At 42.3% G+C, this 25,844-nt stretch overlaps 1 protein-coding gene across 2 annotated transcripts in view; it reads left to right on the forward strand.

Moving 5' to 3' along the window:
• Window positions 1–23,714, forward strand: part of ZNF366 (zinc finger protein 366) — a 30,123-nt gene extending 6,409 nt beyond the window's left edge. Inside the window, exons 2-5 of one of the 2 annotated variants that reach the window (XM_040341461.1) lie at window positions 1,935–3,216; window positions 6,684–6,875; window positions 19,070–19,244; window positions 23,106–23,714. In XM_040341461.1, coding sequence (XP_040197395.1) covers window positions 1,942–3,216; window positions 6,684–6,875; window positions 19,070–19,244; window positions 23,106–23,578 — 2,115 coding nt within the window. In that variant the 5' untranslated portion in view covers window positions 1,935–1,941 and the 3' untranslated portion in view covers window positions 23,579–23,714. The remainder of the gene's footprint in view (window positions 1–1,934; window positions 3,217–6,683; window positions 6,876–19,069; window positions 19,245–23,105) is intronic. The other variant, XM_040341462.1, reaches the window with a different exon arrangement.
• The last annotated feature ends 2,130 nt before the right edge of the window (window positions 23,715–25,844 follow it).

A 25,844-nucleotide genomic window follows, 5' to 3' on the forward strand; every position in this document is an offset into this window, starting at 1 on the left:
GGGAATGGCCATAGATGAATTTAAATCTCGACTGAAATGCCAAATTTCAATCCATCTAGCCAGCTTTCGACAAGTGTCCCCATCAGAACACCTCCTTTCATGTTCTAGAACAACTCAAATGATTGAAATTCCTTTATTCTCAGCCCAGGTGACAGTGGTTACTAGGAGACACAGCAGTAAAAACTCAGACAAGTTTTGTAGCCCTTTGCTATGCTATCCTTTTTATCATGTTCTATAACAACTCAAAATATTGGATTTCCTTCCAAAACTAGAATAATTTTAAATATTCCACACACAAGGCAACCAGTCAGAATCCATTTTTTAGCAATTTCTTATTGGAAGACAAGCCCATAAAAGCTGTAATTGTTGGAATGCCATAGGGTTGGTGGCAGTAGCTCATCATTCTCTAGCCTGTTTTATAATGAAGGTCTGTGGACATCTTTTCTTCTCATCTAAAAACTTTATAAATCTAATTGGCCTCTTTTGGGTAACATTTTCACGTTTGCCTATTCATTGTAAGGCATATATGGCAGTCTGAACGCACATAATTTAGAATATATAATGGTCACAAGGGGTTGGTACAATACCAGAAGAGATTAGGGAGTTTACAAGAGTGCATCATAATGCATTTTGCTTTGTATAAGCTACATTTTATCATATTGTAAAGAGCAGTGCACTATATTTCTCTGTATGACTCAATAATCTAAAGAATACAACATTATACTGTAGACTTCATCTCTTTTCTCCCATGACTGTGTTGTATAACATTGGCAGCAGACTCAGCCTTATGCCGCGTACATACGATCAGAAATTCCGACAAGAAAAGTCCGATGTGAGCTTTTTGGTTCCTATCAGAAATTCTGATCGTCTGTATGCAATTCCAATGCGCAAAAAAACACACATTCTCAGAATCAAGCAGAAGAGCCAAACTGCCTATTGAACTTCATTGTTCTCAGCTCGTCGTACATGTTGTATGTCACCACGTTCTTGACAGTCGGAATTTCCGACAAGATTTGTGTGACCGTGTGTATGCAACACAAGTTTGAGCCAACATTGCGTCTGGAAAAATAACACGGTTTTCTTGTCGGAATTTACGATCATGTGTACGCGGCATTAGAGTATATGTCAACCCCATCTCCCTGCGCCATTGGGATCATTATAGTGCTCTGTGTCTAGGAGTGAACACATGCACAATACTGTAAAGCCAGCTGGCTGGCAAAAGAGTGAAATGCTGCCCAACGTAGGCTCAGTACTTTGGTGAGCAAGGGGCAATGGGTTTTGGTTACTTTTAAGTTCACATATATAAAAAGGAAATGTATAGGTTGTAAATGCTAGTAGCCTATTTCCCTTGCTAATCATCTGGCTCTATCTCAGAAATGCTTGAATCTAACATTATCAGGTGTTCAGCAATTGCATCCTGTGTTTCAGGTTTACTTTAAAGGATGTCTATTTACTCTTGCACTGTACATTATATTTTGGACTTAACAATAGGCAGCTCCAAGTGTTAAATTTCTGGTATTTCTACTTGCCTTTGCCATTTCTTGAATTTTCTGGAGTATTTCATTTTATAGCCTACTATCTTGATTGACCTAAATTACCAAATTTGTGCTGATACAAATTTGTTGTTGCTATTTTATGTAATAGCAGTGGAATCTTTCCTTATTTATATAAAATGGGATTGATTTACTAAAGCCAATTAAGCTTTGACAAAAAAATCTAGAAGCTGTGCGGAAATTTTTTGCACTCTCCGGTGTTAGTAAATCAACCCCAGTGTGTGTTTGTATATATATATATATATATATATATATATATATATATATATATATATATATATAATACACATACACACGTACAGATTACGTATAATATATTTGAGTGACTCAAATGTCCTGTAGTTACATATTCATCATATGTTTGTATATTTTTCTCTGCAGTTGAACAATGCAGAAAGACTCGTATGCCATAAAGGACTATACTTCATGTTTCAGACAACCAATGCCTTCTTTTCTAAAATGTAGTAGACTGTCTCCTTTAATTGAGGAATACAAGCCCCACTTTCCACATTACCAGTATGACCACCCAGTGGACAACCTGCATCGTTTTCATGAAGCTTTCGCAAGTGGGTCACACAGAAGAAAGAGTGCTCCTTCCAAAATGCCCAATGATATTGACGCCAAAGACATTAATGACCAAGTAGAGTCAAGCAATGAAGACAAGCATTTTCTTTCATCTCCTATTCATTTACTTTGTCATTTACCTCCTTTGTCAACTTATGATGCCAAAATGATTGAGTTGTCAAACATTGGTCTACAGTACTGCAGAACAATGGATCCCTTCTGGCCAAACTCTTTAAAACAAGAATCTATTAGGACTAATATAATGTGGCCACCTGGACACCTGTATTTACACCCATCATATCCCTATTTTCACAAACACTATCCTGAAACAATGTTCCCTTTTCAAGTACCCACCCAAAGCTTTCACATGTATCGAAGCCTTAACACTGGTCTCCCAGACAAAGGAGTCATAAGTAAAACCCAAATTGATGAAAGTGAGGACCCTATGCAAACGGTTGAGAGAGTAGACATCAACATTCAAATTGACGACAGTTTCTATGTGGAGGTTGGAGATCAGAAACGTTGGAAATGCCCTATGTGTGAAAAGTCATATACATCGAAATACAACCTGGTGACGCACATTTTGGGACACAATGGCATTAAGCCCCATTCTTGTGCCCATTGTGGCAAGCTGTTCAAACAACTGAGCCACCTGCATACTCACATGCTAACTCATCAGGGCACCAGGCCCCACAAGTGCCAAGTCTGTAATAAAGCTTTCACCCAAACCAGTCATCTAAAGCGACATATGATGCAGCACAGTGATGTGAAGCCATACAACTGTAGGATATGTGGCAGGGGGTTTGCTTACCCAAGTGAACTTAAAGTTCATGAAGCAAAACACAAGAGCGGCAGAGAGAACATTTGTGTGGAGTGTGGACTAGACTTCCCCACACTTGTACAGCTTAAAAGACATTTGACGGTACATCGTGGCCCTGTGCAGTATAACTGTACTGAGTGTGATAAGACATTCCAGTACCCAAGCCAACTTCAGAATCATATGATGAAGCACAAGGACATCCGGCCCTATATCTGCTCCGAGTGTGGCATGGAATTTGTACAGCCGCATCATCTCAAACAACATTCCCTGACTCATAAGGTCAGTTACACGCATGACTATTTGTAACGCTGACAAAGATCTTCTTCTATCACTTGTCACTCTAAATGCACTTTTAGCACCATTTGCAGTTTCACTTGTATTGGGCTTATTACCTGAAGTTTAACAGACCTGACACCACAAATTGGGGTTTCACGTTTCACGGAAAGCAAAATCCATTAATGTAAACCATGAAGTGGAACTCTTGCCAAAACTGTTTTCGTACTGCTTTTCGATACAGTGGCAGAGGGTAAAAAACTCTAAGTTTTTTTTTCTGTTTAATTAAAAACAACACTTTTGCCAGCTTTCGTTTGCTCTGTGCAAAGTCGTTCCAAATGCACCTAACTTTAAAAGCTAGTTATAAATTGGGGCAGTTGCCATTTTTGTTGGGATTTTTTTCTATCTGTGTTCCCATTGGGGGATTTTCTCCTCATTTCCTGTTTTGGTAACCATACAGGATCTGAAGGAAATCTCCTCACCGGGGACATAGCCATCAATTATTAAAAGCTGTTGTAACCCCTACTCACATGATTAAAATTCTTGCTTCTGTTGCTCTCCTTGTCTTTTTTGAAGTAGATATCTCACTTCCCTTGTGGTGTCTGAGACAGGAAGTGTGAGTTGTCCCCATGAGGACATAGATGGCAATAGATTTTTTAGGCTTTCTTTACTCTTCCTAAAACTTTTAAAATCATTTAAATAGTTTCACTTTGAGGAGCTAAAGCCCAATATACTGTATGTTGACTGTTAAAAGTATAAATGTAGCTATAAAAATACTACAAACTTCTCAGTTTGATTAAAGTTGGAAAAACTGTTTGCTTATTCAGTCCATCCAAACCTAGTATTTTAGATATTTGTGGATGTTAAAGAGTCAACCACTGGCTTTGTAATAATTTGGTGGCCTCTTTCTGAAGATGCCAACATTTTTCCTCCCCCTACACCCTTTGTTTTTTTTGTTTGTTTTTGTTTTTCAGCCAGTGGGCTAAACGAAAAGAAAAATAACATATTCCTCCATCCACACAAGGTGGTTGAAGATATCCCCCTCTCCAGTTTATTATATTCTGACAGTACAACAGCCACTGATTGACAAAAGTTTTCCAACATTCCAGTTCGACAGAAGAACATGTGGATTGAAATTCATCTGGTGCCTACTTCACCCGCAACATTTCGATCCATCTATGGCCAGATTTACTCTGATGCATATTTTATTAATGTTAAAGGAAAACCATTAAGAGTCAGGCCCCGTACCCACGACCGAGTTTCTCGGCAGAATTCAGCCAGAAACTTGATCGGAGCCGTATTCTGCCGAGAAACCCGGTCGTGTGTACACTTTTGGCTGAGGAAACCGACGAGGAACTTGTCGAGCCAAATAGAGAACATGTTCTCTATTTCCTCGTTAGTCAATGAGGAAACTTGGCTCGCCAAGATCCTCGGCGGCTTCACAAGGAACTCGACGAGCAAAACGATGTGTTTTGCCCGTCGAGTTTCTCGGACGTGTGTACGGGGCCTAAGGGTCATGTAACAATAGCAACATTGGTAGCAGTTACAAACCTCTTGGTTTATTTTTCCAGTGATTTGTAATTAGCGCACATCAGCAACTGTAAGGCCGCGAACACACGGGCAGCGGGACATCGGTTCGATTTTAAAGCATGTTTTAAAATTTTGGACCGAAGGACAACAGACCGATGGGCTATACACACGATCGGTTTGGACCGATGAAACTGAACCTCGGTCCATTCTCATCCGTTTTGTCCGACCGTGTGTACGCGGCCTCACTGCTACAAATGATTTGTGAGACAATATCACTAGAGTCTGCTCTTGATAATTTTAGTAGATACTAAAGCTGGCATTTCTGCAGATAGCTTCAACACTACACAAAGTCAAACACTTAGCAACTGAGCTAAAAATTATGGCAACACAGGTTTTTCATTGACTTCATCAATTTTTTTTTTTTTAAGTGCTAAGGAGAGCAGCTCTATAGCAGCTACCAATCACTGGTAGCACAATCTGCTACCAAAATCAATTGTGTGTCATGATACTAATGATATCAGATTGGCATAGAAAGCACAGACTTTAATGGCACCACAAACACATAAACTGTTTAAAATGTACATATTTTATTCACCATAATACAGCACAAACAAAACAAGGTTAAAAATGTCATGCTCATTTGCATAATATGCACAAACAATTCTGGTACACGTTACAGCCCTGATAAAGAATATGCCCCCCCAATTAGGGTAATAGATGAGAAATGTACTATACCCTAAACACTACACTCTCGAGGTCAGGGGGGGGGTGTGGCATCATTCAGGGGTGATGGGGTCCAGCTTACGGTCCTGCTCAACATGTTTTGCGACAAATGTGCTTTCTCAGGAGCTTATTCAAATTCTTCTATATGAATAAAGATTGAAAAAGCAACATCATATAAAAAAAAGTCATTCATAAAACTACATAAACAATTTAATCAACAAAAGGCCATTAAAACACTTACAATCTATGTATGTAATGAAATCCTAAGGCAGGTGGAAAGTAGCGGATAAGGTGGAGCAGCCCTCTGGGTCCCAAAGAAAGGTGGATATTGGGGTACATCTAAACGCACCAGAAAATTTGGGGTAGAAGAGGTAAGTATAGGACATAAAGGTGTTAAGAGGTCCAAGCAATAAAAACAATCCCGCTTACATAATGTCCAATATATAATTCCTTGTTGTGGATATAATGGAGTAAATTCAATCACAAAGTGGGTGGGATCCTAGGAGTAATAATACAAGTCATGGCCATAAGAGCTAGCACTGGAATCATTACACATCATAAAACAGAATGTACAGTTTATATCAGACACCAGGAAGCGCAGCCTATGGGGTAGCCTCCAAGTACTAGGGATATATACAGATAACCATATTCACCTGAAAAGTATGTTTTTTCAATCTTTATTCATATAGAAGAATTTTAATAATCTAAGGAGGTGCAAAATGTACATTTTTCATCTATTACCCTAATCGGGGGTATATTCTTTATCAGGGCTGTAATGTGTACCAGAAATGTTTTGGTATATTATAACATTTTTAACCTTGATTTGTTTGTGATGTATTATGTTGAATAATATATGTACACTGTAACAGTTTGTGTTTGTGGTGCCATAAAAGTCCATTATTTCTATGGCAATCAGATATCTTCGAAATTAGGACGAGACACAGATTACCTATTTATGTCCACAGCGCTATCCTATGTTGACAAAAAAAAGAACTCTTCATGATACTAATGGCCATGCTGGGTGACTAAATCTGGAAATTCAAGCACAGATGTCTTTTCTATGCAATCTCCAGTGTATAAGAAGCCAATGAGTAAGTGAACCGGCCAGCATCTATCCAAACTTACAATCAAACATCATTAATGACTGTTCAACAAATAACTACCATAATAATCTAGGAAATGCCATATAAACGATATTCATATGTTATTTCTGAACGTAGGGTGTGAAAGAGCACAAGTGTGGGATCTGTGGTAGAGAATTCACCCTTCTGGCCAACATGAAGAGGCACATTCTAATCCACACCAACATCCGAGCCTACCAGTGTCACCTCTGCTTCAAAAGCTTTGTCCAGAAACAGACTCTGAAGGCACACATGATTGTCCACTCCGATATCAAACCATTCAAGTGCAAGGTGAGAGAGTGTGTTTATCCTCTCTATTCATTACAAGGCATTTATGGTTACGAACAATGCCAAATGGAAATTTTAAGATTATTAAGTCAAATGAAAATGTACTCTGTGTACATTTTCAATTGGTGGCATAGTGTACTGTACATTTATAGTTCACCCACTCTATAACAAGGATCAAACTTCTAGCAGTGTAGAGAGACAGTTTGGCCAATTATTTTAGTTGTCGATTCTAGGTATACTGATGCAGAGTGAGGAAACTGTAACTTTTAGCCTATCCAACCCCAGTCTTGGTATGGCTTGTGTGGCTATGTTTTATCCTGATAATGTTATACCAAGGCTACAGTAGAAAGAGGGACAGCTGAAATGACACAGTTGGCCAGGGGGGGCAGGAAGTTAAAATAAGGCTCTGCTCATACATCTCACTGCTAGAGCTGTCTTTGTCCATCACGTTTCCCCTAAAAGGGACACAAGTGTAGAAAGGCTATCTAATCCAAAGTTAAAGCGGAGCTCCACCCTATTTTTAAACATTTGTTTAATCAAATAGCATACTCTAATGCAGTACAAAACGGACATTTTTATTTATTTTTTCTGTGACAGTACCTTTGATTACAGCACCTGTCACTCGGCTTCCTGTCCTCTCTTCTGCGGGTATTCTGCGGGTAGGGCGTCATATCCTTCACCCGCACTGTGTCCTGGGAGCTTTTCTCATTGCTCCCAGGAGTCATTGCAGATCCTCGCCGCCATCTTGCTACACCCCACACTCCTGCACAGTAATGGTAGAGTGAGAAGGGGCAAGTGGACATCTTGTTACACCCACCAGAGTTTTAGATTTCACAGTTATTTTCGACACAAAACGGAGCTTATATGCTAAAATACAGTATCCGTTTTGTGTTTAAAATAACTGAAGTCTAAAACTCTGGTGGGTGTAACAATATGTCCGCTTGCCCCCTTCTCACTATCATTACTGTGCAGGAGTGTGGGGTGTAGCAAGATGTCGGCGACGGAACTGAGCATGTGCGGGAACGAGAGGCAGTGAATGCTGGGAGTTCAGCATTCACCAAAACAAGGAAGTAAGTGCTTGTGGGTTTCTCATGCCCACAAGCAAAATAGAAACGGCTTTCCTGACAAAATAAAAGTTATCATTCCAGACTAAATCGCTGTGCGGAAGATTAGAAACGGCAGAGAAGTGGGTAACTCATTTGATATGCTTTCAATAATATAGTACCAAAAAAAAAAAAAAAGGGGGGGGTCCGCTTTAAGCATAACAGCATTTTTAGGGTAGTGGAGAAGGTTAGGGTGTTCTTATCTTCTATTAATATTTTATAAATGTTGCTCTTATATTAGTATGAAAAATGAAGCAATGAGCCATTCATTTTTAATATCCAAGTTCAGAGGGCAAAGGTGTAGTGCAGTTAGAGTTATCAGCCATCCTGTTTTGAAAAGGATAGCCTGGTGTTTGGCCTTGCTGTCCAGTGGTAATGTCTTGTGACATACCCAGACTGGTACTTCACAATAGAAGAGAGGAGCCATAAGCCATTCTATCCAGTTCAAGATGACTGAAGGAATCACAGAATGTGTATGAAAAAATACAGGTGTCAAAGAAAATTATAATGTTGTTGTGCCTATATTATTAGATTTTTTCCATTTTATGTGTTTTACTATTTCTACAACAACCCTATTTTATAAATGAATGTTTAATATGGGGTGCGCCCATAGCCAATTGTGTCACAGATAGACTTATGCACAATAGAAAATTTTGTTTAGTTTAGTATCACTTTCATTCGTAAAATACATAATTTCGTTCTGTGATATGTTACGTTAATTCGTTTTCGGATAATGCGTTATTTACGTAGTGTCGATATTCGTTATACCGAATAGATTAGTTTTGTATATATATCGATTTGATTCGATATTTATGTATGTATATATAGTATCTCACAAAAGTGATTACACCCCTCACATTATTGTAAATATTTTATTATATCTTTTTATGTGACAACACTGAAGAAATTACACTTTGCTACAATGTAAAGCAGTGAGTGTACAGCTTGTATAACAGTGTAAATTTGCTGTCCCCTCAAAATAACTCAACACACAGCCATTCATGTCTAAACCACTGGCAACAATAGTGAGTACGCCCCTAAGTGAAAATTGTCCAAAGTGTCAATATTTTGTGTGGCCACCATTATTTTCCAGCACTGCCTTAACCCTCTTGGGCATAAAGTTTACCAGAGCTTCACAGATTGCCACTGGAGTCTTCTTCCTTCCCTCCATGACGACATCACGGAGCTAGTGGAGGTTAGAGACCTTGCGCTCCTCCACCTTCCGTTTGAGGATTCCCCACAGTTGCTAAGTAGGGTTTAGGTCTGAAGCCATACTTGGCCAGTCCCTCACCTTTACCCTCAGCTTCTTTAGCAAGGCCGTGGTTATCTTGTAGGTGTGTTTGAGGTTGTTATCATGTTGTAATACTGCCCAGTCCCCAGAGGGAGGGGATCATGCTCTGCTTCAGTATGTCACAGTACATGTTGGCATTCATGGTTCCCTCAATGAATTGTAGCTCCCCAGTGCGGGCAGCACTTATGCAGCCCCAGACCATGACACTCCCACCACCATGCTTGACTGTAGGCAAGACACACTTGTCTTTGTACTCCTCACCTGGTTGCCGCCACACACGCTTAACACCATCTGAACCAAATAAGTTTAAATTGTCTCATCAGACCACAGGACATGGTTCCAGTAATCAAGAGAAAAGAAAACAAAGGCGCACCAGCCTAGTGTATTACTGTTAAAAGATTTTAATAGAATTAAAATATATACAGGGCCTACTCACAAGTGTAGAAGAAAGAATCGCAGTAAAGCTTAATCGACATTAGCTGCAGTAAGAAGACCTCGAACCACACTCCGATCAGTAATGGAGAAAGTGAAGGGGGTCACCGCCGTCTGACGCATTTCAAAGCTCTAAGCCTCTTCATCAGAGCCCAGCAGTGAAGACATCCCTCAAAAGACCTCCCTTATATACACAACATGACCATGCACCAAGTCATGCACACGAGTCATGAGGAACCTCCCAGACTCCTCCCGCTGTATGTGGGTGGTCTTGCATACCTACCACTAAACATAGTTGTACATGAAATAATCTAAAATAAAAAATACATAAAAAATATATAATATAAAATAAATAGCAATGATGATCCAGTAATCCATGTCCTTAGTTTTAGTCTGCTTGTCTTCAGCAAACTTTTTGCAGGCTTTCTTGCGCATCATCTTTAGAAGAGGCTTGCTTCTGGGTCGACAGCCATGCAGACCAATTTGATGCAGTGTGTTGCGTATGGTCTGAGCACTGACAGGCTTACCCCCCCCACCCCTTCAACCTCTGCAGCAATGCTGGCAGCACTCATACGTCTATTTCTCAAAGTCTCTGGATATGACACTAAGTCACCTGACAGGTGACCTGACACCTGTGTGAACCAGCACTGATGCCGGGTACACACGAGAGGATTTATCCGCGGAAACGGTCCTCCGGACCGTATCCGCGGATAAATCCTCTGGCGGATTTTGATCTCCTGGTTGTACTAACCAGGAGATCAAAATCCCCGCGGAATTCCGTCCGCGGTGACGTGTCGCGCCGTCGCCGCGATGATGACGCGGCGACGTGCATGACGCTGTCATATAAGGATATCCACGCATGCGTCGAATCATTACGACGCATGCGAGGGAGGGAATCGGACGGATCGATCCGGTGAGTCTGTACAGACCACCGGATCGATCCGCTGAAGCCGATTCCAGCGGATAGATTTCTTAGCATGTTAAGAAATTTTTATCCGCTGGAAATCGGTCGGCCCGAAAAAAATCAGCGGAAAAATATCCGCTGGGTTGTACCCACCAGCGGATCTATCCGCTGGAACTGATCCGCAGATCAATTCCAGCGGATAGATCCTCTCGTGTGTACGGGGCCTAAGACTTACTCTGAGTTGATCTTTTGTTTCATTAGATCTTTAACAAATGAACGAATCATGTCAAATCCATTTGTTATTTTCGCTATAAGTTCTTTCGTATTAGTTGAAATTCTTTATTTTTTCGTTGGACATTCAGAATGTCCGAAAGATGCAAAATTTGGCTGAATTTCGATTTGTTATGAAACAAATTGCACATGTATAGTCACAGAGCATTATAGGATTTCTAAATAAAGAGCATAGCTGCATCTGTTTTCCTTCAGACTGTCTCTGTGACTGACTCTTCAAATGACTATTAAAACAGAGCAGTAAGGGAATGAGGGATAAGTCATTTATTCCGCTGTAACTTTAAGCTTGAGCTATTGAGCTTTGCAAACAACAGACTTTTTTCTTGTACAAAGGGTTTTATTGAAAAAAAAATGCACATCATAAAAAAGTACAAAAACAGCGATAAAGAAAGGACTAACAGGTATAAAACTTCAGGCATCAGGAACGTTAAATTGGGACACTGAAATCCAAGCCAGCCATTAGAGGACCAAGGGCAAGCATAAGTGACCAGCGAGAGGAAGTCCACTCCACTGAAGTCCTGGTAAAGAGGCATTATACTGGTCTGGGATTATAAACTGGAACCCATGACCAACAGACTTTTTTCAATGGAGCAGCCAACAATTAACATGTAAAAGTTTGCCTAAGGCCTCATTCACACTATGGACCGTTCAGGTCCGCCTGTCAGTTTTGACGGCGGACCTGAACGGCAGCTCCATGCATCCCTATGGAGCGTCGGATGTCAGCGGAGACATGTCCGCTGACATCCGACCCTATCCGATCCGCTAAAAACAGACGTATGGGGGCCACGTCCCCATCCGTCCATGCGGATCGGATCAGGTAAGATCTGATGAAAACGGACATGCTGTCCGTTTTCATCAGATCGCTCCATAGGGAGACAGCGGTGCCCGACAAGCCCCTCCCCGCTCAGTGAGCAGAGAGGAGCTTGTCATCCGTCGGCTCAGCAGAGATCTGTGGACTGATCTCCCGCTGAGCCGACGGGAGCAGGCGGACTCCGTAGCGACGGAGTCCGCCTGTGTGAATGATGCCTAATACTCCACCTGATGGATGGAAATAATTACTTATAAACAATAGCACAAAATACACGATTAAAAAAAGGAAAACATATTTGTAAACATTTGTTAGTCCTATGAAAACATATTTAATTTTTTTTAGTTCTAAACATATTAGGGAAAACAGAAAAGATACATGTAGGTGGATTCAGGTACATTGCCGCATCTTTGCGGCGGCGTAGCGTATCGTATTTACACTACGCCGCCGTAGGTTAGCTAGGCAAGTACTGTATTCACAAAGTACTTGCCTGCTAAGTTACGGCGGCGTAGCGTAAATGCGGCCGGCGTAAGCGCGCCTAATTCAAATTAGGCTGAGGGGGCGTGTTTTATGGTAATGGGGGGTGACCTGACGTGATTGACGTTTTTTACGAACGGCGCATGTGCCGTCCGTGTACATATCCCAGTGTGCATTGCGGCAAAGTACGCCGCAAGGACGTATTGGTTTCGACGTGGACGTAAATTACGTCCAGCCCTATTCACGGACGACTTACGCAAACAATGTAAAATTTTCAAATTTCAACGGCCATACTTAACATTACTAGTCCAGCTATTTGATGGAATAACTTTACGCCTAAAAATGCCTTACGTAAACGGCGTATCTATACTGCGACGGGCGCGCGTACGTTCGTGAATAGGCGTATCTAGTGATTTACATTTTCTACGCCGACCGCAATGGAAGCGCCACCTAGCGGCCAGCCTAAATATTGCACCCTAAGATACGACGGCGCAAGCCGTCGTATCTTAGATAGGTTTAAGTGTATCTCAGTTTGAGAATACACTTAAACTTAGGACGGCGCAGATTCCGAGTTAGGTCGGCGTATCTACTGATACGCCGGCTTAACTCTATGTGAATCTAGCTAATGGACTTTAAACTGATTACCACAATCAGATTTTAATTGATGCTCATTTTCTGCTTGCCTGGCATAGAGTGCCTCCTACTGGACTAACTCTATTACATGTAGATAATACTTGATTGTCTGTCTGTTTTCAAGTACTACATACATGAGTCATCCTTTTCAGGCCAATAAATTATTACACAGTGAAAGGGATTTTTTTCTTCCTGTTTCTCATTAAGACCAGCTTGTGCACTAGCACTGCCGGTGCTCCCCAATGCTTTGTGAATATAAATGATTAGAAGGAAACACTGAGGGGACATGAACAGGCTTTAGTTCCCACATTACACTTGTCTGGTGAGATGTTAACACTTGATTTGTCAGACTCTGCATGCGTCGCTTTCATCTTCAATAATGGAAAAAGAACAAATAAAATGTGTTTTGGCTTTGATATACCCCCTGCCAACATGGCAGAGAACTCAAAGTGATCTAGGTGGCGCTGACTCTCTTTATCTGGCCTGTGTTCAGTAGGATTAAGGCAATGACCAGATAGCAGCATTCTGGCATACAGCTCCTCCTCAGGAGAAGGAAGGATATAAGTGCCTGAACTGCCTTCATAACAATAGTTCACATGTCCCCTGAGACTGGTTTGCAAAGAGATTTCATCTTGCTTTCTCTTATACATCTCAAGGCTTCCTGTTTTCTCACGGTCCTTTTTGGACAATTTACAGTCATTCTTATTCTGGTTTTCTCTATCTGGCTCTCTGAGGAAAGAAACACCCCTCTTATAAGGGAAGACGGCTCAGCAGCGGCCTTTGTAGCTCTCTGCGGGCCTCTGGTTTCCATTGCTTGGATCTCATACTGAATGTGAGATGCCAAAGGAAGAACGATGCTGTGCGGAACATTTATGTTAGTTGTAAGCCATTGTTTTACATAACATTTTTTGCAAGTATTTCAGTTTTGTATGTTATTTAGTCCTTTTTTTTTTTTTTACATACACAGTGCAATGATCAGACCAAATTGTGGATAGCCATATAATTCTAACTGTCTGGAAGATTCAAATGTATCAGTGCAGGCTATATAGAGCTGCTGTTTAGTTGTACATCCACAAGTCAAATTCCCAAACAGAGACAAGAGATGTTTTAAATTAATGGAATACTTGAACTGCAGGGTGTCTTGTCATCCATAGCCAAGAAAATGTTAGCTTTAAATGAAAAACATGAAAAATATAACAGTGATTACAAATGCAGAATTTAAGCTTCTCAGAGCAAAAAGCATCAATGTTATGAACAGTTTCACTAATACTAATGCATCTGTGGTATCACACGCTAAAAAAAACCTTAGCAGATCAGAACCAGCCTGACAGAGTTTGAGCGTCTTTGGGCGTCTGAAGATCCAGAGCCCCATTTGATCTCGGTACTATACCGGCTGTTGGAGGACGCTTCTCCTAATCCCCGTCCTTACTTTGTTAGAGAATGGGAGAGGGACCTACAGACTGACCTTACGGATGACCAACTTTACCACCTATACCGCCTGACTCACAAGAGCTCAGTTGATGCCAAAACCCAAGAAAATAATTATAAGTTACTGACGCGTTGGTACAGGGTGCCGGCCTCATTGGCTAGAGTCTTCCCTAATGTATCTGATAGGTGCTGGAGGGGGTGTGGACAGAGGGGCACACTCCTCCATATTTGGTGGGAGTGCCCGGTGCTTCGCCAGTTCTGGGATATGGTTGCCAAACATGTGTCTGAGGGCCTGGGCATGGATATCCCGGCCCAACCCAAACATTTCCTGCTCCATGTCCCCTCCATCTCCCTGTCACGGTATAAACGTAGTGCTCTCCCCCACCTCCTCAATGCGGCAAAACGACTTATCCCGATTCATTGGAAAAGCTCACACATTCCCAGTGAGCAAGACTGGTTGGGGAAGGTGAGGGAGATCATGGAAGCGGAGGATTGGCTGGCCACTTGCAGGGACACCCATGAAAAATTCGAGGTCATCTGGGCAGAGTGGAAGGCCCACGTACATGACACGGCTTTGCTCTCCTCCAGTCTGGATGAGGCTCTACTTGTGTTGGCTGACCCCTCCTTTGGGGAACTTGTCCGGGCGCATCGTCAGTCTGTCTCCTGAGACCCCAGGTTAATGGGGGTCCTTTAAGTCAGCGAGTATGGTGAGTGCTGGTCCATCTGTCTTCTCAGTTCTCTTCTCTCCACTCTTTCTGTCCCTTTTTTCTGACTTTCACTCTGTTCCTCTATTCCCTGCCCCTTTCCCCCCTCCCAACTGTTTAATGCATAAATATTTGTTTACTATTGGGACCATCGATGCAACCCCCAACCTGTTTGACTAGTCCCGTTATCTCAGGTCTGTTATAATTGGCATGAAGTAAAGGGAGCCACCTTGTTGCCTGGGGGGGGGGGAGGAGACACGAGGATACACACCCTCCCCCGTTATTTTGGGGGAGACCTGCCCATGAGGATCGAATGTCTCGGGCGGGCGGTGGGTCCTCCTGTCCCTGCTTTATGGCGGGCTATTTCTCCCGGTTTAATGTTTGCCTGAGCTCGGACCAGATGCACTCTCCCTTAGAGTCCCTTCTCTTCCCCTTCCCTTCTCCCTCCCTCTTGCCCACTATCCCAGATCCCTCCCCTCCTTTACCGTTACCCCCTACTCTGGTTATTGTTATTATTTTGTATTGGCTTTCTGTCTGATTGATAATGCCGCATTGTACAACTGTCAATACCTTTTTGAAAAATGAAAATAAATATTTTACAAAAAAAAAAAACCTTAGCTTTGGCCAGACCATTAACTGTATTTTCAATTGAGAAATGCCTTTGAAAGAGTGAATTGCCCATAAAACTGGCACTTAAATTGGATGTTTAGGCATTACACCAATTAACCCCCTGACCTGCCCCGTGTCCTCTAGAGCAGTGGTCATCAACCCGTTCCTCAGGGCCCACTAACAGGCCAGGTTTGTAAGGTAATTGAAATACATCACAGGTGATATCATTTGCTGCTCAGTGATTGCAGTATTCTAGTCTGCATCTCCCCAAGCTAATACATAAAATCTGGCCTGTTAGTGGGCCCTGAGGACAGGGTTGATGACCGCTGCTCTAGAGCATGTCCTGGCATTATACAAATTGATTTTACCTTGATTCTGGTAGTGAGAAAAATCTTTCACTACTCCCTGTGACATAATTACCAAGGACAGCTACCAGGAGCTCATTTTCTATTGATATAGTCATGCACCTTAGAACCACATTTCCCAAGAGCCCTTGTCCTACACACAGTAGGAAAAGGGCTCTTGAGAGTCAGGGCTAGGAAAGAGGTCAACATGTAGGTGGGGTGGTGCAGCATGGCGCAGCTGCAATAATTCACACAGTCAGGTGCAATAATAAACTTGTATTGAAGCAATGCAGCAACAGTTCACAACAAACCTGGTTGTAAGACAGCCCAACTAGGTCCACTCATGTTTACAGCAACATAAACAGAGAAGGTCCCAGCTGAAATGACAGCATCTGTAGAGAGGGCTTAATTTGGCCCGGCCATTACGTGCCCGATCGGCAAGATGCCCAGAAGAGATGCGACCCTATGGTTTCCCTCCTTGTCAGGAACCTTTACCTAACGCTAGTGCTGTCCCTATCAGATGGGGTACCTTTCCCTGCACTACCCACTCACAAAAGTGCACCAAACCCGGGAGACAGGGCCTTGAATCGGCTCTGCCTGACTTAAGATGGTTGCCAATGTCACCTGGGGTAACATCATCCAACCTGATCACTTCCCCAGTGACCCAGAAAACCATAGTAGAACCAGATTCATCCCGAATTCCTCTCCAGCTGCAGAGCTGCTTCCATTGAACGCCACCTGCAGTGGAGAAAATCTACCTAGGGGCAAGTTGGTTGTACAGATATTGGTCCCTCGATTGACTTCTATACAACCAGCCCGGTGGAAAATGTTCGCTCGATCAGTGCCGCTGGTTATAGCCGGTGGTGCTGATGAGTGTATTCTGACAGCGGGGAAGCCTCCCCACTGCCAGAATACAATAGCTCAGCAGGAGAAATTCCCCCACCCACCTCAAATGTGTGGATGGGGAATTCAATACATGTTCTTATGTGAAATCCACCGGTTGAACAAAAGAAAATAAATTATGTAGGGCCAGCATATACAATACTCACAACAGTGGTTGGCATTTCAGGTTAGCTGGGGCTCCCAATCCTGGCTTCCTCACCTAAGTATAAGTAATCTTGGACAAATATTTGCATATATGTTGTTCCAACAATTCTCTCCTTGTGTGGGAGTTCTGGGTTATTAAAGTTGAAGTCCAGTCAAATACTATTTAAACTCAAACCTGCTCCCACCTTTATCCCAAGCTTATAATAACTACCCTGTAAGGGAAAGCTGTCTATACCTACCTATTCAGGTTTTTTTGCAGGCAATTTATTGGGGAAATGGCTGGTGTTGGCGCTTTAATCATCAGGGCACCATGGTTGTTATGGTGTCAGGATGATTGAAGCGCATTATTTCTATCATTACATTGGAAAATAAAATAGTTCAACTCAACTTAATGTAGAATCATTGGGAGCCCTGAGTCACCTGCCACAAGTTGCGGATTGTCACTTGCCACGTCACCTGCCACCAGAAGCAGATTGTCACTTGCCACCAGGGGCGGACTGACCATTTGGGCAGTCGGGCACTGCCCGAGGGCCCCATGCCACTAGGGGGCCCCATCAGGGTTGCCAGCCTCAATAAAACCAGGGACAGTATGTAAAAATCTGTGTTTAAAAAAAAATCCCAAGATTATAGCTTCCCCGCCTCTCCAGTACCTTTTCAGTGTGTGTATGTATACTGTGTGTCTACTGTGTGTGTGTGTATATACTGTGTATGTATACTATATGTGTGTGTGTATGTATATACTGTGTATGTGTACTATATGTGTGTGTGTATACTGTGTGTCTGCATACTGTGTATGTATAATATATGTGTGTGTGTATACGGTGTATGTATACTGTGTGTGTATATTGTGTGTGTATACTATATATGTGTGTGTGTATACTGTGTATGTATACTATGTATGTGTGTGTGTAAACTGTAAATGTATACTATATGTGTGTATACTGTGTGTGTATACTCAGATATATACTATATGTGTGTGTATACCGTGTATGTATACTATGTGTGTATACTGTGTGGCCCCATAATCTCCTATTGCCCGTGGGCCCCATAATCCTCTATTGCCCGGGGAAGCCCTAATCTTCTATTGCCCGGGGTCCCATGAGTTGTCAGTCCACCCCTTCTTGCCACGTGACCTGCCACAAGTTGCCACAAGTTGCGGATTGTCCCTTGTCACAAGTTGCGGATTGTCCCTTGTCACAAGTTGCGGATTGTCACTTGCCATGTCACCTGCCACACTCTGCGGATTGTCACTTTCCACGTCACCTACCATACGTTGTGGATCGTCACTTGCCACATCACCTGCCACACATTGCGGATTGTCACTTGCCATGTCACCTGCCACAAGTTCCGGATTGTCACTTGCTGTGTCACTTCCCTGCTACAAGGTGCGGATTGTCAATGGCCACGTCACCTGCCATACGTTGCCTATTGTCACTTGCTGTGTCAAGAAATGAGTCAAATAACTGCATGTCTTTGAAGTGTGGGAGAAAACCTATGCAAGCACTGGGAGAACTTTCAAACTCCACGCAGGAAGTGTCCTGATTGGGATTCCACATAAGAACCCTAGTGCCACAAGGCAGGAGTGCTAACCACTAAGCAGCTGTGCAGCATTGTGACTTTAAAACCCTGATCAGGATTCTATGTATAAATTGCTCATGTTTCAGGTTTTTTTTTTAACATTGAAAGTGCTTTATTCAACAAAGAAATTACATTACAGGATAAATATAGATCAGGCAATGTCATTAACATACAATGCAGATGCAATGTGAATAAACAAAAGCTCATGTTTCAGTTTAGTAAAAAATCTGCAAATTCAAAATCTTAATAGTGATAAAATGATCATAGATGCACAACCAATACTGTTTTTACATTTATTGATTATTTTGTTTGTCTCATATGATTGCATGTCAAATCCATCTTTGCTTCTACATCCAATAGACTATCTACAGTTGGAATCTTTGGAAAATAATTTCATTTTCAGAAATTTGTGTTATTTCTTGTGTTCTTTGAATAATGTTCCCATTTGTGCAGTTGTACTGATAATTAGGACTGCTTTACAGGTGTTCATTTATGTGTAACGTTTTTCTTCAGTATGACGTTTCATAATGCTTATAATGTTTTCACAGCTGTGTGGAAAGGAGTTTAACCGAATGCACAACTTAATGGGCCACATGCACCTTCATTCAGACAGCAAGCCCTTCAAGTGTCTCTACTGCCCCAGCAAATTTACTCTGAAAGGAAACCTCACCCGGCATATGAAGGTCAAACATGGTGTCACCGAAAGAGGATATCACGCTAGAGGTGAGATCACACACCAATAATCATCTTGTCTTTGGATTTTACTAGATATGATATGATCAGTGGTTATTTGCAGTAATAAGACAATAAAAGCAGTTGGGGAAAAAAATAAAGGTTGAACTGGATGGAAAAAAATGAAAAGGTCTCCATTTAATGTTTAATGTAGTTCAGTGTTTCTTAACTACCCCAATACCAGCATGTTACCCCCCTTTATTGTAGGCCTTTTTTTAATCTTCAATGCTGTGATAGTTTACTGATAGTTTCCTGTACCCAAATAAATGTCATATATATTTTTTTAGACAGATAGGGCCGGATTCATAAAGAGTTACGCCGGCGTATCAGTAGATACGCCGACGTAACTCGGAATCTAAGCCCGTCGTAAGTTTAAGTGTATGCTCAAACTGAGATACACTTAAACCTAGCCTGCGCCGTCGTATCTTAGGGTGTAATTTTTCCGCTGGCCGCTAGGTGGTGCTTCCGTCGTTTTCGGCGTAGAGTTTGTAAACGACTAGATACGCCGATTCACGAACGTACGCTTGCCCGTCGCAGTAAAGATACACCGTTTCCGTAAGAGATACGCTGCGTAAACATAAAGCTGCCCCCTAGGTAGCGTTGCCAATGTTAAGTATGGCCGTCATTCCCGCGTCGAAATTTGAAAATTTTACGTCGTTTGCGTAACTCGTCCGTGAATGGGGCTGGACGTAATTTACGTTCACGTCGAAACCAATGACGTCATTGCGGTGTACTTTGGAGCAATGCACACTGGTAAATTCCACGGACGGCGCATGCGCCGTTCGGGAAAAACATCAATCACGTCGGGTCACCAATAATTAACATAAAACACGCCCCCTCATGCTCATTTGAATTAGGCACGCTTACGCCGGCCCCATTTACGCTACGCCGCCGTAACTTAGGAGGCAAGTGCTTTGTGAATACAGCACTTGCCTCTCTGACCTACGGCGGCGTAGCGTAAATACGATACGCTGCGCCGCCTTAACAATGCGTGGATCCCTAGCGCTTTCCCCTAGAGCTTTCTAGGGGAAAGAGCCCCTAGAGCTTTCTTTTGGTGGTATTTCATAAAAACCCCCCTAAAACAGCTTTCCTTATTTTTGCTATAAAACATATCAAAGAAATAGTCTTTCTTCAAGTATTTAGAGCAAAATGTATTCTGGGGTATTATAAGAATGCACCCAACTCAATAGCGCCACATAACACTAGCTCCTCCTATCATACATGGACAATCTAGGTGGTGGCTACAATAGCTCATCATCTCCATGCGCCATCAAAGATAGGAAAAATTATCAGCCACACTCTTCAAAGTGACTGCATGAAACATTTTTCCCCCTGAAAACCAACCTTCCTTAGTGCATTTCACCACTTCTGGCTTGCTTAAAAGAATAGGGAAGTGTGCTGTATCCTTGTAAGTAAGCCAGGAGTGGTGAAATGCATCATGGAAGGTTGGTTTTCGGGTGGAGATGTGTGTAGTCACAAAATACAACAAGAGGAGCTACAGTAAGTTTGGAGTGCAGCTGATATTTTTTCATATCTTTGCAGAGGGTGTCATAGTCACACATATACAGATAGAAGGGGAGCTCCTTATGACATCTGCAGACATTCCTGGTCGAGAATTTAAAATGGATCAGCCAGATGCTAAAGATCCAAGCCTCTGCAACTCCGTTTTATCCTTGCCCCTTGGCAAAACCAACCAGTTATTGTAGGGACAGAAAGTATACCACACCACATTTCCAATGGTTCTAAAAGTGATTGGTGGGATGATAAAAAATGAGTGTTCCTAAGGGACATAGTTCATTTTTCATATTCTCCAGCAACATCTTCTTTTTCTGCTCTCAGCAGGTCTGAATAAGGAGTAGGTAGCTAAATGATGTCTGATATGTGTAACCAACTACAGATATTATTGTAATTAATGTCTGAATGGTGAAGTATCTCCACTCAGGGACACCAGCCAGACATATGGGGCCAGATTCTCGTACCTGCGGCGCAGCGTAACGCAACCCGTTTACGTTACACCGCCGCAAGTTTTCAGTCTAAGTGCCGGATCCACAAAGCACTTACCTGGAAACTTGCGGCGGTGTATCGTAAACACGTCCGGCACAAGGCGGCCCAATTCAAATGGGGCGGATACCATTTAAATTAGGCGCGCTCCCGCGCCGGACGTACTGCGCATGCTCCGTTCGCAAATTTCCCGACGTGCTTTGCGCGAAATTACGATGCGCCGACGTGTTGAGAATCGCGACGTGTGTAACGTACTTAAGCCGGGAAAACAAAAAAATTCAAAAGCAACGCGGGTAAGACGAGCATACTTTAACATGGTAGAGTAATTTTACACCATGTTAAAGTACCCCTATCTTTGCGACGGGAATCTAAAACTTGCGACGACGTAACAACGGGAAAAACCTTCGTGGATCGCCGTAACTGCTAATTTGCATACCCGACGCTGGTTTACGACGCAAACTCCCCCCAGCGGCGACCGAAGTATTGCATCCTAGGATCCGACGGTGTAATTTAATTACACCTGTCGGATCTTAGGGCTAGCTATGCGCAACTGATTCTATGAATCAGTCGCATAGTTAGAACGGCCCTAAAACAGAGATACGACGGCGTATCAGGAGATACGACGTCGTATCTCTTTTGTGAATCTGGCCCATGGTATCTTACTAGTACTGGTCTAGGGGAGCAATTGCATTTTAGCCTCCCAGCCCAGACCCCCCTGATGCTCATATCTATTAATTTCCCTCAAATTACTCATAATTAGTTAATGCACCATTTAAACCATACCTCCCAACTTTTTGAGATGGGAATGAGGCACACCTATCAGTAAAGTTATGCAGGCATAGGACACACCCCTTGCCATGCCCCCTTAAAGGAGAATTTTTACAAAAAAAACAAGATTGGTTAAACCCACAAGTGCTCGTTTTACCACTACTATACCTTTATATTGGCTTTTAGAATTTACAAATGCAACAATTTAGAAATCAAATGACATGTTTAGGGCTGGAAAACATTTTTTAATAGATGAAAAGTGCATTTTATATACAACTCTAAAGATCAGACCAAAGTGAGGGACAAATGAACAGGAATGAGGGACAGAGGGACATTGCTCAAAATCAGGGACAGTTGGGAGCTATGTTTAAACTAGAAGTATGATTCATTTAAAAAAAACATATGGACATGTGAGGTGGTGAGTATAAAAAATTCATATTCTTCCAAAGAGGGGCATGCCGAAAATGTTTTGAGGTTTAGGCCCGGTTCACACTGATGCGGTGCAGGAACTGCATGTGATTTGGACTGAAATTGCACTACATTCTTGTTAAAATCACATGCGATTTTTCAGCAGTGAGATTTTATACATTATTCTGTATGACTCAAAACACACCAACAATTTTTTTGTTCACACCAGAATTGGATAGCATAGGTCCACGTTTTGCGAACCAATTTTGTGGTGATGTTACCTTAACATACACATCCGCAGTGGTTTGCATGAGTGGGGTGCGATTTGGATGTGGTGCGGAATCCGCATAGAATTCTCAGCGAATTTGCACCGCATCAGTGTGACTCGAATAGATGAACTTTTTTTTAAATTACTGTATGGGCTGTGTTGTCTTCCTGCCAGCTCAAAGTAATTTTCTTTATTCAGGTTTCTTCATTGACATCTTTCTTATCTTTCTGCTCTGTGATATACATGAGTAGAAAGGACATTTTTGTATTTCTAACATGTCAATGAGAAATGGTGAAAGTGTCAGTGTCTACTTGCAACCTCTGTATATTTCTGGAATGAATTCCAATGCCATATAGAAACAGGCCCACCATAAAACTTGGCTTGATCTCAGTTTCTTCTACCCCTAGGTCTGAGCAGAGGAAGAGCGGGCCTCTCCCACTCAATTGTCTTGCGGAGTCTGGAACAGAAGGAGCCTTTTGATTTGTCTAGAAAGCGAAGGGTTAAAGAATTAAGTCGCAGTTTAGATGGGGAGGGGATAAAGGGTAATTATTTCCAAGAAGAGGAGGAAGAAGACCGGTCCAGCATTTCGACAATACACGAGCAGGATGTTCACTGTGAATCAGAACATGGATTTGAGGAACATCATAATGTAATGAAGGTGAAATGTAATAAAGAGAAGTACAATCTCCATATAGAGAGAGATGCAGAAAAGACAAGTCACCACCACCACAAAGAGGAAGAAGAAGATTTTACAGCTCGGTATGAGGGAACTTTAGGACTATCTGTTCCTGATTACTTATATTTCAAGAAGCGAAACACAAGCTTAAATAATCTACAGGTGGACAGAATTCATAAACAGAGCACTGACAAAATGGATTGAGTATATAACTACCTAAAACTAAATTAACAAAATAGCAATTGTGTTATTTGGGCACATTCAGGTGTAGTTATTGGACAGCGCTAATAACAATCAAGATGTGCAAAGTCTAAGGCCACGTACACACGTCCGAGAAACTCGACAAGCAAAACACATCGTTTTGCTCGTCGAGTTCCTTGTGAAGCCACCGAGGATCTCGGTGAGCCAAGTTTCCTCATTGACTAAGGCCCCGTACACACGACCGAGTTTCTCGGCAGAATTCAGCCAGAAACTCGGTCGGAGCTGGATTCTGGCGAGAAACTCGGTCGTGTGTACACTTTTCAGCGAGGAACCCGTCGAGGAACTCGTCGGGCCGAAAAGAGAACATGTTCTCTATTTCCTCGTTGTTCAATGAGGAAAGTCGGCCCGCCGAGCTCCTCGGCGGCTTCCACACTGAACTCGACGAGGAACTCGATGTGTTTGGCACGTCGAGTTCCTCGGTCGTGTGTACGGGGCCTTAAGGCCCCGTACACACGTCCGAGAAACTCAACAAGCAAAACACATCGTTTTGCTCGTCGAGTTCCTTGTGAAGCCACCGAGGATCTCGGCGAGCCAAGTTTCCTCATTGACTAAGGCCCCGTACACACGACCGAGTTTCTCGGCAGAATTCAGCCAGAAACTCGATCGGAGCCGTATTCTGCCGAGAAACCCGGCCGTGTGTACACTTTCGGCCGAGGAAACCGACAAGGATCTCGTCGGGCCAAATAGAGAACATGTTCTCTATTTCCTCGTTAGTCAACGGGGAAACTTGGCTCGCCGAGATCCTCGGCGGCTTCACAAGGAACTCGACGAACAAAACGATGTGTTTTGCTTGTCGAATTTCTCGGACGTGTGTACGGGGCCTAACGAGGAAATAGAGAACATGTTCTCTATTTGGTCCGACGAGATCCTCGTCGGTTTCCTCGGCCGAAACAGTACAGACGACCGGGTTTCTCGGCAGAATACAGCTCTGATCGAGTTTCTGGCTGAATTCTGCCGAGAAACTCGGTCGTGTGTACGGGGCCTAAACTTTCATAGCAAACAATCAGAAACATCTCTTATGCTGGTCATAGATTTTGCTAACAGCGGGTTTCCCCGCTCTCAGAATACAATGGTCACTGCTGGCGGCTATAGTATAAAAAAAACTGACAGGCTGGTTGTACATCCCGCGTGCCAAAAGATGGACCGAAATTTGTCTGGTTCCTGCTAAACTAGCAGAATTTAGAACAATCTGAACTTTGCGCACAATCATTGTTCTTTGCATTGGCTGCAACCTTCCACATTTACAGCTCTGTACATGTATTTAATAAAGGAATTCTATTTTGGATGCCTTCATGAGTGCCGACCATCCCTTTCCTTATTCTAATACTGCATGGAGCCTGGGTAAAGTGACAACTTTGAGTACCCTTTAAATCCCAACGCCAGATCAGCAACTGAATAACAGCTTGAGGTTGTGTACAAAGATCAGTACCAAGCATATTAAGTAGCACAGTTACAAAAATATGTTCATTTTTAATTTGGATGATTGGATCTGCATGCCTTTATAGAGTCTGGAACCACAACACAGACACAAGACATGTATTGTTCCTTGATTGGCCATTTTTTGCGTTACGGCATTGTGTTGCTTTAACTGACAATTGCGCGGTCGTGCGACGTTGTACCCAAACAAAATTGACATCCTTTTTTCCCACAAATTGAGCTTTCTTTTGGTGGTATTTACTCATATCTGTGGTTTTTAGTTTTTGCGCTATAAATAAAAAAAGAGCAACAATTTAAAAAAAAATAAATTATCTTTTAATTTTTGCTATAATAAATATCCCCCCCAAAATTTTTAAAAAAATACTAATTTCTTCATCAGTTTAAGCCAATACATATTCTTCTACATATTTTTGGTAAAAAAAAAAATCGCAATAAGCATATATTAATTGGTTTGCGCAAAAGTTATAGCGTCTACAAAATAGGGAATAGAATTATGTATTTTTTTTTTACTAGTAATGGCAGCATTCTACGATTTTTAGCAGGAATGTGACATTGCGGCGGACAGATTGGACACTTTTGCCACTTTTTTGGGACCACTGACATTTATACAGTGATCAGTGCTATAAAAATGCACTGATTACTGTGTAAATGGGAAGGGGTTAGCGGTGATCAAGGAGTTAATGTGTTCCCTAGGTGTGAGGGGATAGTTCTGACTAGAGGAGGAGCCAGATCGCTGTTCCGATTTGGTAGGAACACAGAATCTTAGTAGGAA

Source organism: Rana temporaria, chromosome 1 (genome assembly GCF_905171775.1).
Source record: "Rana temporaria chromosome 1, aRanTem1.1, whole genome shotgun sequence".
NCBI classification, from domain to species: domain Eukaryota; kingdom Metazoa; phylum Chordata; class Amphibia; order Anura; family Ranidae; genus Rana; species Rana temporaria.